This window comes from Lupinus angustifolius, chromosome LG02, assembly GCF_001865875.1.
Source record: "Lupinus angustifolius cultivar Tanjil chromosome LG02, LupAngTanjil_v1.0, whole genome shotgun sequence".
NCBI lineage: Eukaryota > Viridiplantae > Streptophyta > Magnoliopsida > Fabales > Fabaceae > Lupinus > Lupinus angustifolius.
This window is the reverse complement of record NC_032010.1, coordinates 20,052,099-20,068,568: the sequence shown is the minus strand read 5'-3', so window position 1 is coordinate 20,068,568 and position 16,470 is coordinate 20,052,099. Positions and strand designations below refer to the sequence as shown.

The 16,470-nt window shown below is 31.7% G+C and overlaps 1 protein-coding gene across 1 annotated transcript; it reads left to right on the top strand.

Moving 5' to 3' along the window:
* On the top strand, positions 12,382–14,992 carry LOC109338212 (7-deoxyloganetin glucosyltransferase-like). Its single transcript, XM_019575400.1, has 2 exons — positions 12,382–12,950; positions 13,887–14,992. Exons 1-2 carry the CDS (start codon positions 12,440–12,442, stop codon positions 14,810–14,812), a joined length of 1,437 nt encoding a protein of 478 aa, XP_019430945.1. The 5' UTR covers positions 12,382–12,439; the 3' UTR covers positions 14,813–14,992.

Genomic DNA, 16,470 nt, shown 5'->3' with positions numbered 1-16,470 from the left:
CTCTTTTGTTCTATAAGTGTTGCTCGTGCTCCTTCTCATTTTCTTCTTTTTACTTTCTTAGTTTCTTTCTTTAGTTTTTATTTCTTTTATTTGTTTCTTTATTTTATTTTTTAGTTCTTTAATTTCTTTACTTTAATTATTTTCATCCCCGGACAGTGAACACTAATTTTTTAATTTTCTTTCTTTCTTCTCAATGCACAGTACACAAAGAATTTTAACTCCCAAACCTACTGAATTTTTCTTGTGTTTATTTCTGAAGCTTCCAAAGTTGGGAAGCATACTCGTCTCGCACTTATCACGAAGGGAACCACTCATGTAACACTATAATGTGAGAGAGAATACATTGTGACACAGTAGTGTCAGGATAAAAGATGAAACAAATACCTCTCACTAGAGCATAAGTAAACAATATCTACCGGTAGTATGGGTTGTTGGTGGTAACATGATTACTTAGGGCCCTCTTGACAAGGTCGTTGACTATTATGTCGTTAAGGTCGAGGCCCAAAAGTTATGTTTACCACACAGCGAGATCGTCTAACTATAAGTGGCTTGGCCATCAGCTCATCCAGGGTGATTCAGTGATGGTTCATAGTGGTGAGGATATTATTCCTCTTTTATGTTATGAAATAAGATCAGGCCCCATAAGAAGCATTCCTTTAGGAGATGTCTTAGGCTGGGATGATCATGTAAACATAAATAATGATTAAAAGATTTAATCGGCTAACCTCAGTTAGTATGTATACTCATTATGAACAATGAAGTAGTGGAAAGGAAAGTTACGGGAGACGAATGAACCCCAAGATTTTGAGAGGGACAGTGATGGGGGTGATGTGTAAGCAAAACCCTTGATGGAGAGTCTAGGAGAGATGAGTCCCTTGTATTCCTGGATGAGGTATTTTGTTAGATCAGACAGTTCTCGCAGTGCAAACTAGACAATCTCTAACAACCCCCTTTGGTAATTAGGATGGATGACAGAGATGCCCAGGAAGTGTTTGATATGACACCGTCCTGAAATGGATAGTTCCATTTGAACATATCTATCATATATCCTTGCGAGGAATAAGTTGGTGCGTTCAAATCGGCTTGTTATGGGACCTGTACTCTCGATTATTTATGAATAGTTTATTGGGAGGATATTGGTGTAAGGATGAATGAACTAAACATAACACTCATATATTGAACTCGTGGATATTGACCCCTATATCCTATGTTACAAACATCATTCATCATCTGCATTTATGTATGCGATAATATAGTATGTATATTATGTGTGTTATGTCTGGATGTGATATTCTATATAATTCCATGTCGTCGATGAAAAATATTCATTAGATGTATTACTCCCTTTCTTTATACTTTTATTTCAATACACGTCCTTGTCTAGATGAACAAATCGACACGGATTCAGAGCTACCGATTCTCGATGTCCTAGGAGGAGGCATGTAGAATTGATTGAGATCGCTATACCTACACAGGCCCTTGTAGCCTGGAGCTGGAGATGGTGTGCGACAACACCACTATACGCTTTCCATCTCACCATGCAGTCATGGAGACTTCTTTCACTCTATAAGGCCAGAGGCCGGTACCTACTATGTCATCCACCCAGTCTTCGACTCCCTGTGGACTAGCTATTGCAGGACCGTCAATGAGGCGAAGGAGTTGGAATGATGTGACCCGTTCCATATTGCCAAGGAAAGTCACTCGGCGTATAATGCCAAAACCGCGGGGGTATGCTAGGACAACGATTAGGTCGTAGGGTTCGTCCTATGATACCATGGAGGAGATGGAATTTGAAGATGACGATTGTGAGGAGTTGGTCCGTATAAAGGACTCTATCAAGGTGATAGATTTCTCTTCAGACTCCGAGATGGTGGAGGACCCGAGTGAGGGTTCTAGTGCCCCCGTTAGTGCTGCAGCTAGCCGTTAGGAGCTATTTCCTTTTCCATTTTGCTTTTTGGGTTTAGGGTATCTGTGTAAGATACTTTTGTAGTGTTGAAGAATTCAGCCTATTTTTTAAAGCTTCAGTCTCGCGATGATTAGATTACGCCTTGTATTTTGCACTGACATTTTAATTAACCAAGCAATACCATGTTATACGTGTTATAAGGTCAAGTCTAATTATTAGTGAAGAAGTATTGAGGAAAGTGTTGCATCATTTTCAGTTCCCGTTAGGTAACCGTCATTGATTTTCCACAATTTATGTTATTAAGAACGTGATGTCTCAAAAAACAAATGAATATAAGCAAAACAATTTTTAATGATATATTCAAAAACAAATTCCCATTTTAATGACAATATTCATAAAGTAATCTTCGAGACGTTACACAAAACCTCTGCCCAGCTCTCGCCCAAGTGAGACCACCTCGCTCATGCAAGAAGATCAAGTTCAAAATTCTGAGACTCACTCCTCGCTCAAGCGAGGGGACACAAGTTCTATTTTTAAAAATGGGGATAAGGGTTTCAACCCTTTATTTTCCCCTTTCAAAAACAAGAGTAAAGAAGATGAAAATCCTCCCCAAGATCTCTCAAGCTTATTTCTTCTTCAAACTTGTGCACACACTCAACACTTGCATCATGAGCCAACAACTGTAAGTGCATCTTAGCTCTAAATCTCTTTACTTCACTTGGTTTGTCCAAATATCTTCCTATTTTTGCATTGTGGAAACTCCCACTTGCTTTTGGCACATTTAGATTAGATTAAGATGTTTTGTGTGCTACATTGTCTTATTGCTTAATCATTATGTTGTTATTGTAATGCCATGGGTGTTACCACCAAGGAACCCAGGGTTTCTAAGTGGAAAATCCAAGTTCACTTCATGAACTTGACACTCATGTGCTTTGATTTGGTTATGGTTAGTATATTGACATTGTTGTGGGGGATGGAACATGTTAAAAAACGGACCGGTTGAATTATTGTTTACTTACTGTCTAGTTTGACTAGTTTTGTTGTGATGCAGAAGGAAAAAGACTGTGGCCAAGAAAAATCCCCTTCCTCCGAAGAGACTGGGAGGAGCATCTAGTTCTCAGCCTCCACTGTAATTTGACCGGACAAAGTTCACATTGAAAGAAAGAGAGGAACGATATTCCATCCTCTTCAACTTGGTCTTTGTACCAGAGAGAAGGGTGCAGCTGCAAACGAACGAGTTTCCAATGTTCACTGCACCTCTAGATAAGTTGAAATGGTGGACATTAGCTTCTCCGAATGAGAAGTTTGATCCGGAAGTGGTTCGATAATTCTATGCAAATGCCTGCCCATCGGAGGAGAGAGGAGAAGTATTTGAGTACAAGTCATGGGTCAGGGGCAAGACAATCAAATATGAAAAGGATACCATCAATGCCCTATTCAATAACCCTTAAGAGAGGTAGGAGGGTACCCTAGATGATTATCAAAGATGCTACAGGAGACCCGCTCCTTAACCCATGAAGGCTTCCGGGTTGGTCCTTGATGAGCAATATATTACATACTATTCATAACCTTAATTTAGCGTGATTGATGATTCTTGGTGCCTAATTGATTTTATTTCACATGGTTTAGTGTTTTAGACTTTATTGGACTAATATTCCTAAAATGAGTTAATTTGGGATTATTTGGCTTGACTAAATCTATTATCATTTTTAGATCACATTTGGCACCAATGGCGTTTTGGGCATTATGAAAGTGGAAGATATGTGTTGAAGTGAAGATTATATTTTTATTTTAGGAGTTGTTTTTATTGTAATTTAGCTTTAAGCCCATTGTTTAGGCCCAATTCGGTTTTATGTGTGTTGGAGAGGTTAAATTCGGATTCCTCACTCCAAACACACACACTTTTACTTTTCCTCACTTTGAAACATAAACACATTTTCGTTTTTCTTCTTTTGCTCTGTTAGGGTTTCATACTTCTTCTTCATTTTTTGGTTTGCTTCTTCCACTCCATGGAAGGCTAAACTTTTAGACTAAATTCCTTTGGTAATGTATAACATCTCTTGAGGTTTTGTTATTAATTCATTTTTGGTTTCTTACTATTGATTTCTCTATCCTATTTCTGAATATGGTTGCTTAATCCTATTGTTTAGAAAACTGGTTTGTGAGTTTATCTTCGTTTAGTTGATTTACTCTCTAGTGCATAAACGTTTAGTTTGTGTAGATTTGTTAATGTTCCATGCTTATGCTAATTTCGCTTAGTTAGAGGCTTAGGTTATGAAATTGTGCAAATTAGAAAGATGATGTTTGGAATCAGAAATTAATCTTTTGAAACCGATGATTGAGTTGTGAACAAACGAAAAATGGATTGAGCAATTTTATCATATATTTATTTACTGTTTCTGAATTTGTTTATTGTTCATACTAATCCAACAACAAAACCCCCATTTTGTGCATGTGAGTATAAGGTGTTTGAATCTTTGCTTGAAAGATAATCTTTGGGAAACAACCTAGGAGTCACATCCTAGTACTACAGTTCTTAATTGTTATATTATTTGCACCGGGTACGGTCTCTATCAAATTTGGCGCTGCTGTCGGGGATTATCGGTTCTTGTCAAATGTTCTTAGTATAGTTTAGTGTGTGTCTTAGAATAACCAATCTGTTTGGGCTTCAAAATCTGCCTGTAGCATTCACTGTTTGTTATTTGCTGTCTTGTTTAGCTATTTGTTTATTGGTTGATTCGAGTGTATGTTGGTTAATATAGTTGTGGTTGGAATTTTTGCATGAAACTTTGTTTCCACACTTCTTTCATCACATATTGAAGACTGGATGCATCATTGTCAATCACCTTGCTGCTGATTGTGAGATACAAACAAATAGTGATTAGTTTTACTGTTGATTTTCTATTTTGGGCATAACTTTGAAACCGTTAATCAGAATTGAATATATTATATATGCATTTAGGGTAGAAAAATTCAACGATTCATTCTATACTATACTCATTGCGTCTATAGAACTCACCCTAAAAATCCAAAACGAATCTCATAATAAATAGTATATGTCTCATAATAAAAAAAACAATTTTAAACTAACAAACAATAACAAAAGTGGATATAACATTATCCTTTAGAAATGGTGTATTTAACATTTTATGAGAAAAATTTATAGACAATTTGATCACTTGGTCACCCATTTCAAAATTTTCTTTATGTAAGACAACAACATGTAAATAAAGGTTATTAATATAAATTTGTATATGGTCATAATTTTAAAGTATGATGTGATGTCGGATATAAGAATTGCACTTCACTTTCTTAAAAAGTTAATAAAATAAATCACACTTTTTTTTTCTAAATAAAATATTTTTATAATTAAAAGATAAAATTTTAATTAAGTTTTTCTTTCGAAATACGCATTGGACATCCCTTCACTCATGTAAATAGGAAAAACATATTAAAATTAATCATCACTAAAAATGAGATAAAAACTCAACCAACAAATTATTTTCTACTAAGAACTACGTTATATTGATTCTCTAATTCTCATAAAGAAACATAAAAGCAAGATCTTATATTATTAGGCACACAAAAAATTTAAAAAAATATTTCTCATTTATTAATAATAAATATTTAAACAAGATTAGGGTATAAAAAATTCATGCACTTAGTGAGGATACTATCTTAGTAAGGGTGAATATGGTGTTAATACCTTACCTGATTCATAACCAACTCCCGAATCTAGATCTCTAACCTAAAAAGACCAGTTAATTCCAAAATGGGTTTAAATTGAGTTTTCTACAATTAATCTACAAAAAACATAGTGATGATTATGAAAAGGTCGTGTAGCTAAAAATTGGAGCATAATAGTTATGAAGTTTTTCTTTTCCATCCCTTTCAAAATCAAACTTGCACACAAATTCTAAGAAGAAAAGGACAAATTTTCAAAGAAGAAGAAAATTAGCTCTTCAAACCTAGTCATCTTCTCATGGTGTCTCATTCTTACCTTCACCTCTTACTAGGGTTAGGTAAAACCCATCTATTGACCTAATTTGGTCTGATCTTTATTGGAATTAATTTTACTAGTTATTTAAGACTCTCTTGCATAAATGAATTCATCATATATACATATAAGTGATTAACAAAATATCTACATATATATCATTTTATATGTTATATTACATTTTCATAATAATAATAATATTGAGAAAACTTTAACTAAAAGAAAAATAACTACATTTAATCAAGTCTAAGTCCATGTCCGGGTTCAAAAGCTAGCCTGACTAACATTTGGGTTAAGATTTGCCATTATGTCTAGAGTCGAATTCAAATTCAAAAAATAACATAATCAACATTTAACGTCCGGTAAGAGACAAACTTTATCTATCCTAACTTAACAAATGCTCACCAATGTCACCACAACTTTTTATGTCAACTCTCTCCAAAGTACAACCTTCCATTTCTTAACAAACCACTACACCTCAAACTCCTTTCCTGGCTGAGATAGTATATACACCTCATATGCATGGAAGTGAAGTGATCATGTTTGGCCATGAACTTCATACACCAAGAACAATGATCTTAGAGCCAGAACCTGAATTTCCACCTCATTATCATAATTCAGAACCTTTATTTGCTGAACCAGAACCTGTCATCCCTGCAAGCCCCAACTCACATATTGATGATATTTCAGTTATTTGTTCTCTTATCTTTTCTTTCTTAAGTGTTTATATCTATATACTCCTTAAAAGGAGGAGAAAAAGGCGTATCTGATTTTTATAAGTATATTTTTTTGTAATGCTCTAGAACATTTTTGCTTTAATCTGCCATGATTGAATGCTCTCCTAAACACATCGTCGTTATGTCTTGATGCATTTTATGTTATTCTTTGATAGAATTTTACTCTGATATGCCATTCATAGATACGCATGATCGCAGTAAAAGTATCACATGTTTAATAGATTCATTTATCCATTGCCTCTGTGACATTTTGTAGGTCCTATGCCCAAGAAAAAATTGAATTCCTAATTTAACTATATCAAACTTCAATATCAAAGTTGGAACAAAATTGAGTACACAAATTGTAATGATAAAATAAAAATGATACTCAATGTATATCAAATAAATTATTATGTAATATTTTTATAATAAATTTTGAATAAAAAGTTACATACAAATTGTAAGAACATAAGATTTTTTTTTTCATGCTTGACTATTGTTATTAATTGGAGACTTAACTCCAATATATTTTTATGACACAATCTTCTTAATGAGCATTAAACGATCTTATTTTTTTCATTTCAGGTCAAACCTTTATTTCAATTAGTTTCAGTTGTATGAAAATATAAGATAATAATGATTACAAATAACAAAATATTGAACGAATTTATCAGCAGACTAAAAATAATTGGCAACACAACAACTTTTAAAAACATTAATCTATTTGTTATATAAAGATAAAAGAAGTTGTAAAGGTAAAAAATATTTGAAACTCCAGTTAACTATGGATATGGTTACACCAGCTGAAATCTTCTGTAGTACTAAAGTCAAATTATGACATGTGGTACTCAGCATAGTTATAAAAACCGTTTCGTACCGGTCGGTTCAACTGGAAAACCGGTAAATCGGACCCCTAACCGGTACGGTATAGGTATTGAACCGGCCAAGTATTAAACCGGTCAAAACCGATCAAAAACTGGTCAAAACCGGTCCAAACCGGTGAACCGGCCGGTATTTTACTAAACCGGCCGGTTTATACATATTTTTTTTTTTTAAAACTTAAAAGTCCATTACAAGGTGACCCACATTTCCAACCATTCTTCAACCCTTCAAGGCACATACTTCCAAAACATACTTAGATTACACATTTTGGTTCCTAACATGACTTTTGTATAATCTATCTTGGAGTACTGTCTGAAGATAGGATTTGATAGAAAAATATAATATTCATATGAGACAACTTTGACTCATTAGTGTTAAATGTTAAAACTCTAAATTTATTTGTTTTGTAGAGTGAGTTGTGAACTTATGTCATTTATTTATATTTTGCGGTTGTTAAGTGATACTTTTGGATTGATATATGTTTTTTAATTTAGACTTTGAATTTTTAAAGACTTAAGTTGAGTATCTACTTATTTGGAATTTTTTTGTTATAGGTTTATATATATAAATATAAGTAGTATGTCCGGTTTAACCAGCATGCGATTTAATTATTGAACCACTGTACCACTATACCAGTACCCTGATCGGTTTGATAACCGGTACGGTTTTAACACTAATACTCAGAAAATTTTAAGGATCTGTTTTTTTTTTAATTAAATAAACCTATAAAAAATATATCCTCCATATATTCCAGTGGAGAGTAAGTTCAAGAGAAGAATTCATTTCATGTTGCAAACACCCTCACATACCAGTTCTGCATTTATCTCTCAATAAATTCAGAATAATAAGAACTGAGAGAATGTTAACATCTCAATTATTCGAAACACTTGAGAATCTTAGATTTGTTTTTAAGTTTGATGATTCCCTTTTTTCTTTTATCAAAATACATCTCAGTTATTTCTATTGCTAATCGTCTAACTTTCTATGTTTGAGACAAACTACACAAGTCACTCTCATCTTAGTTTTAAAATTGTGCTATAATTACGAGAAATCCAAGAAAATAAAATAGAAGAAGTTGGTAAAAACAATGGGATCCATTTTTTGTTATAGTGTTGAAATGGGAAGAGTGGATAAGAGAAATCTTCTTGATGAACAAGAAGGAATGAGAAAATGTTATTGAATTGAAAATGAGTTACAAGAAATAAGGAATCACCATTTATATATTAGAATGTCTAATTAATAACTAACTAGTTAATCGATTAATTAAACTCTTAATCGATTAACAAAAACAATATTACGACTAACAAACTAAAATCAACTAACAACTTTAACATATAGGCTTATGTGCAACTACTAGACTGTAAGTAATTAGAGTTGGAATAGCAAAAAAGGAAAATTTGGTTTGGAGAGGTAGTTTGACTTTGTTATTACATTTTTTGTGTAACTTTTTGGTTTATTATCAATATAGTGCACTTTTACATTAATCAAGTTTTATATGTACGACTTTTAGACAAGTCATCACTAACATATACAAGTTTGAAGTCTGATTTTACTTTTTTAAAACTCATAATCACAGTCCACGATTTTACTTTTTTTTATATTAATTTTTCAAAATTGTGTTTCTTAAATACTATTTTCATTCTAAATTAATAATAACTTTAGTTGTTGGTCTAGTGGCTATTGATTTATTTGGTAAGGTAGAGGTAAATGGTTCAACATCTATTTATTGTATTTTTATATATTTGACATATATTATCTGTACAAGGAATGTAATACAATAACATTATATTTATTACAAATTTTATAAATTTGATGTACAATATAAAATAAAAATATATAAAATTCGATAATAAATATATGAATACAATCTAATCATATTATATTAGAGTTTTTATGTAAATAATATATGCAACTATAAAAAACATTGTACATCAAAACCTCAACGGCACATACTTAAAGCATTATACACATATGACACTAACGATAAACAAAAAGTTAAATATTGAATATACAATCTAGAGTACAATATAAAATAAAATGTATAAAATTCAGAAATGAATATAATAATACAATCTAGCCATATTTTATAATAGTTTTTATGAAAATAATATATGTCAATTATAATAAAAAAACACTGTACGTCAAAACCTCACTCACACCTACTTAAAGCATTATACACGTATGCCACTAACAATAAACAAAAGATTAAATTATAAATATATAATCTAAAATAGAAATGTATAAAATCTGGGAATGAATATAATTCAATCTAATCATATTATATTAGACTCTTTGTATAAATAATATGTGTCAAAGTTATAAAAAACAATGAGTAAGTGTTAAATCATATATCTTTGAAAAAGTAAAATCATAGATTGTGACCATGAGATTTAGAAAAGCAAAATTAGATTCCAAGCTCATATATGTCAATAGCAACTTTGTCTAAAAGTCATACATATGAAATACGATTTATACAAAAGTATACTATATTGGTAATGAACCAAAAAATTATACTCAAGTTGTAATAAAGTAGTCAATCTACTCCTTTATTAAAATTTCCGGCCAATAACTATTGTGAGGTAACGTGATGGTAAAGTGAACAATATCCGAGGGAACTACCACATTGTTTGCATTTTTTTTGGGTGAGGTCTACAAATTTCACTTGTCCCCCATTTAGCTATGTTCCTTTGCCCGTCAAAAGTCAAAACAACATGCATTTCTATTGGACAATGCAATCATCTATGGACATTATTTTTTATACTTTTTTAAATAAATTATAATTTTATGTGATTTTTAATGTATAAAAAAATTATGATTTAATGTGATTTTTAATGTATAAAAAATTTATGATTTAATGTGTTTTGTTGAACTTCATATAAAATATTTTTTATTAATTTTATCTCTTAAACTAATTTATTTAATTAATTTTTAATTTTATTCTTCAAATTTTTTATTTGTTATTTATTCAGTAATGTTGGTGGACCACTCCTGTACCCATTTTAAAGCCGGTAAGGGCGTGAAATTTTGTCAGTTTTCAGAATACAGATATCAAATTTTGCATATTTAAGGATATAGACATGGTAGTCCATTTTGGGTGGCAACCAAAGCTTCAAGCAAATGATTGCTAGTGAAAGGATGACCAAGTAAAAAATAATCCCATGGGAGGGAAAACAAAATGACTGATTTCAATGGTTGAACCAAAATGACCGATTTCAATGATTTTGTTTTTGAAATATTTATTTTCTTAATTTCAGTTTATTTTGAATTTTCGTCTCCAATATACTATGTGATGTAAATTGATAAAATTTGATTATAAATAGTGATATTTTTTGTATTATTAAGAGTATTTTATTACATTGTGGTAAGGAATTACTCCCTTTTAAAGTTTATGATTGTCCCTTCCAACAATTGTCGTTACTGGAATTGAATCATTGACATTTTGTTCATCAGAATCTAGTGGAGCTACACCACTAAAACAACATCTTGTTGGTATAAATAGTAGTATTTGTACCTTTAAATATGTCAATAATGAATCAAACTATTTTTATCTATCATTTACATATTTATCTTTATACACATTTCAAAAAGTATATTTAAAAATTAAAAATAATTAATAATTGTTACAGGTTGATTGATAAAATAATATTTTTGTTTGATCATGAAACTCCATTAGTATAATCAAATGTCGTATTAATTGTCTTGCAATTAACAGCTACCATGTGTTAGTGTTTCTTGATAAGAATACTGCAGCTACCATGTGTCAGTGGTAGGAAAGTCTGACGTCTCACCAAACTTTGGAAGAGCAATAAAGTTGATTGAAAATCACCTCATTAACTTTATTTAATTTACACCAAATAAAAATTAATATATATATATATTTTGTGATTGTTCAAGTTGTCACAAGTTTATTGGATTAAGATATAATTAAGGACAAAGTTAAGGATAACTAAGCTCCATTCCGAAACTTTAATTGGCAAATAAAATAAATATTTCATGTCAGAAAACCATATGCCCAACCATGTCCAATGTGCATATGGCAATGGGTACTTATAAACGTGGTGTCCGTACCAAATACCAGGATTTGAGCCTGTATTTTTAGACGTGTAGGTAATTAAGACCTGATTCTTTAAGATTTGATGTTAAATGGGTTTAGGTCTGAAAATGAGGTACTCAAACTCACGAGTATTTGGACTTGCTATTTCTTCACATATATATATATTGTTAATTCATTAATGTGATGTTAAGTAGTGATGTGATATTATCTTATTGATTGATATGTGTAATATAATATTATGTTATTTGAATAATTTTTATTAAATCAATTCTACTTCATAATGTTGAAATAGTCAATTTAAAATGTGTTTAAAATTTTAAATTATGTTTTATAATTTTTTTCTTGTTAATTACCTAAATAACATACAAAATTGTAGGAAACAAACATAATTACATAAATTACTCGTAATTATTTTTAATGTTTTTAAATTTATGGATACTTGCATATTCACTGGATACCTAAGGACCCGTGGTAGCAGACGCAACGAGTATCAACACGAGTTTAGGATGGGTCTAGGTCCAAAGATGAAGTAATGGTACATGTCCTGGTAATGCATTATCCAAATCCAATTAGACTCATTATCATCTTTTAGGATAGATGTTGTCCATTCTTACAAATGTATATTATCAAATGTCAAGATTTTATAGTTATTATAAATTCTAAAATCTCAAAATTTAAGCATCCAAAATACTACATATCCTTACTAGTGTTAACTAATGTCCGGATAATGTACTGAGTTAAATATGCAAAAAATAATAATAAATGTAAAAACTAACACCGCCTCTCACCCTTCTCCATATATGGTTTGAGAAAGATATGAGTTTTTTGCAGCAATCACTTTTCTACCATTAGTTGTTCACTCTAAGCAACAACAAGGTATCAAAATGGGTTCTTCTGACACTATCAAACAGCCCCATGCTTTGTGCATACCATACCCAGCACAAGGCCATATAAATCCAATGCTTAAACTAGCAAAACTCCTCCATTTGAAAGGTTTCTATATCACCTTTGTTAACTCAGAGTATAACCATAAACGGCTTCTCAAATCTAGAGGCCCTGATTCTCTGAATGGTTTCTCATCATTTCGTTTTGAAACCATTCCTGATGGTCTTCCTGAATCTGATTGTGATGGCACACAAGATATACCTTCTCTGTGTGAGTCTACAAGAAAAACTTGCTTACCTCATTTTAAGAACCTCATTTCCAAACTTAATGATGCCTCAGATGTTCCTTCTGTTACTTGCATAGTTTCTGATGGTATCATGAGCTTCACAGTTGATGCTGCTCAGGAATTTGGCATACCAGTGGTTCTGCTATGGACAACTAGTGCATGTGGGTTCATGTGTTATACTCAGTATCATCAACTTATTGAAAAGGGCATCACACCCCTTAAGGGTAATTTATTTCTTTTCTTTTGCAATTATTAATGGTTTGATTGATGATAATAACTAATTCTTTATACTATATATTAGTCTCAGCTCATTAGTCATTATTGCATTTTATAAAAGCAATAAGGATCGGATCACTAACCAGCCAAAGAGTATAGTTTATTATATGATCTTTTTATGTTACTATATATATTTTAACATATTGTATTAAAATAGTCTTTGATTTAGATAATGGGAAAAAAATGTATTTACAAACACTAGAATGACCCTTATGAATGCGTGGTAAGGCGGTAAATGTGTCACACAATGCCCATAATTAATGGGAGGTCTAAATATTTTTATTTATACAATTAGTTTTATCTCTATATTATTATTTTTTATTGTTTTTAGATTTTGTTGTATTATCAATTAGTATTACTCTAGGCATTAATTTTTATATTATTATATAGTTAGTTTATAACTTGAATAAGAATATGACTTAGAGTAAAAAAAAAAATAAAAAAAAAAGAGATCATTTAACACTCATTAAAAAGAATATAATATAAATATATTAAACTCAAGTTCCTAATAAGTAATATAATCAAATCCAAACAAGAAAATTGCATACTCCACATTTGTATGAGATCTATTTTATTCAAAATTTATAATAAAAATATACATAATAAAATTATTTAATATTCAAGTTTTGTATAATTAAATTAAGGATCTAAATTTTTTTCATATCTGACACAGAAAATGTTAAGACCAACACTATATTAATAATGTAAAAGTTTACTATATTATCAATCTATCATTTATTGTCATTCATCATTAACTCTTTAAATAAAAATACTTAGTTATGATGGATGATTGTAAATGTTTAGGTAGATAAATATTACACTCTTCCCATAAACATCACAGATTTCAATAACTTATTAGCTAGGTATGTGTTTATCTAATGCAGACTCAAGTTATCTCACAAACGGATATTTGGAGACTACTATTGATTGGGTGCCAGGCATCAAGGAAATCAGGCTGAGGGATTTCCCTACCTTCATGCGAACCACAAACCCAGATGAAATTATGCTTGATATCATACTAGGGGAGTGTGAGAGAGCTCAGAGAGCTTCTGCAATCATAGTGAACACATTTGATGCATTAGAACATGACATTTTGGAGGCTTTCGGCTCATCCATTTCCCCTCCTGTTTATTCCATTGGACCCTTGAATTTACTCTTAAACGATATAACTGATAATGATTTGAAAACAATCGGATCCAATCTTTGGAAGGAGGACCCAAAGTGTTTGGAATGGCTCGACACCAAAGAACCCAACAGTGTTGTTTATGTGAACTTTGGGAGCATCACTGTTATGACAAGTGACCAATTGATTGAGTTTGCATGGGGGCTAGCTAATAGCAACAAACCCTTTTTGTGGATCATAAGACCAGATCTTGTGACAGGTGAAAATGCTGTTCTACCTCTAGAATTTGTGACAGAGACAAAAAATAGAGGGTTGTTGTCAAGTTGGTGTTCCCAAGAGCAAGTGCTATCCCACCCTGCAATCCTAGGGTTCTTGACTCATAGTGGTTGGAATTCAACGTTGGAAAGTTTGTGTGCTGGTGTTCCAATGATATGTTGGCCTTTCTTCGCTGAGCAACAAACCAATTGTAGGTTCAGCTGCAATGAATGGGGAGTTGGGTTGGAAATAGAAGATGTTAAGAGGGATAAAGTTGAAAGTGTAGTGAGGAAATTGATGGATGAGAAAAAGGGTAAAGAAATGAAAGAAAGGGCTTTGGAATGGAAGAAATTAGCAAAAGATGCTGCTTCTGGCCCTTATGGATCTTCCTTTCTAAATCTAGAGAACATGATTCGTCAAGTTCTTCTTTGAAAAACTGATAAAAATTAGTATCTGGAATTGTTTAAACCTGTTTTTATGTTCCTGCAATTTCGTTTGTGCTATTGAATACTTCTACACGAAGTGTCCCAATTTATCATTGTTGTTTGTTTCAACCTTTTTTACCCTATCACATTTCATTGTACATTGTACTCTTTCTCTTTACTTTTTAAATAGATTTCCAACGAGTGTGATGAAGGAATTGAAAAAAATGTAAAGAGCTTTTCTTTGGGGAGGCATTCGAGAAAAGAAAAAGATTTTAAATGGGATTTATGTGTTAAGACGGGTGGATTGAGCATTAAGGATTTGATATCCTTTAATGTAACTAACTCTTCTTGATAAATGGAGATGACAATGTTTAATAGAGAGAGAGTCATTTTGGGTTAAGGTCATAGACTCTAAATGTGGGACCAAAATAATTTTAAATATATGGGTAGAAAACAAGAAAAGCTTAATGAGTCACTTTGGTGGAGAGATCTGAAAAGGGTGGCGGTTGGAACAACCTTTGGTCATGGGAAGTTGGGGTTGGTTTTAAAGTAGTGGGGAATAGGAAAAAATAAGGTTTTGATTTGATTTTTAGGTTGGCAAAGGATCCCTCAAGATTCTTTTGAGCGACTTTTCAATTATGGTTAGTCAACTAAGTGATTGGATAGAAGGGTGAAAATGGATTCTAAATTGGAGGAGATAATCTTTTGATTAAGAGAAACTTTGGATTGAGGAGTTGGTGTAGGTGATAAATCTTGAAACTATGAGACATAATATCAATGGAGTTGGATTCACGACAGGTCAAACACATACAATTAAATTGGCTTATAATATCATTTGGCAACAAGATGACAATGAAGCAGATGATAAAAGATATTTCACTTGATTTTGGAAATATGTCGTGTTATTGAAGAATTAGATGCTAGTCTAGAAATGTATACTAGGTAGACTTTCCTGCAATTTAAACATAGCTCATGGGAGCGTGGATGTCATGACAAGACTTAAGGTGCATCTTGTGTAAGACCATTACACCAGAGTTGTAGTTCAATAGCGCGTATTTTAGATGTATAACAGTGTTTTTATGCGCTTTCTATTTGATCGCAGTAGTATATTGCATCATTAACAACGCTTCTCAAATGTTGTTGTATTGAATATATACCATAGCGCAACACATAAAAAACGATGTCATATAGTGCACAAATACAACAGTGCGTCGTCCACAAAGCGTTGTCATATAGGTCTTACATAAATAGGGCATTTATAGGTATTATTAACAGAGCTTATTGTTGCGCTGTTGTAGTGCATATATATATAACAACACATTATCAGAAAAGCGATGTTGTATAATTCATAAATATTCTCAAACAACACCTTAATACAATAGCGCAACATCCACATTATACTATTGTATTAAGCATGTACAACAACATTGTCTATAAAAAACGTTGTTGTATTAATCCTTTACAACAAGACATGTCAGAGCTTCCCCTAAAATTTGTTATTGATTTGTATAAATTAATACATGCATATACATTTATTAGCATAACAAACATTCTCAACAGTACAACATTTATACATTCTGAATAACATAGACACATTAATACAAGCCATAAGTTTGTTTTACTAACATCAATACAATACAAACTACAAACTATGAATATCATATC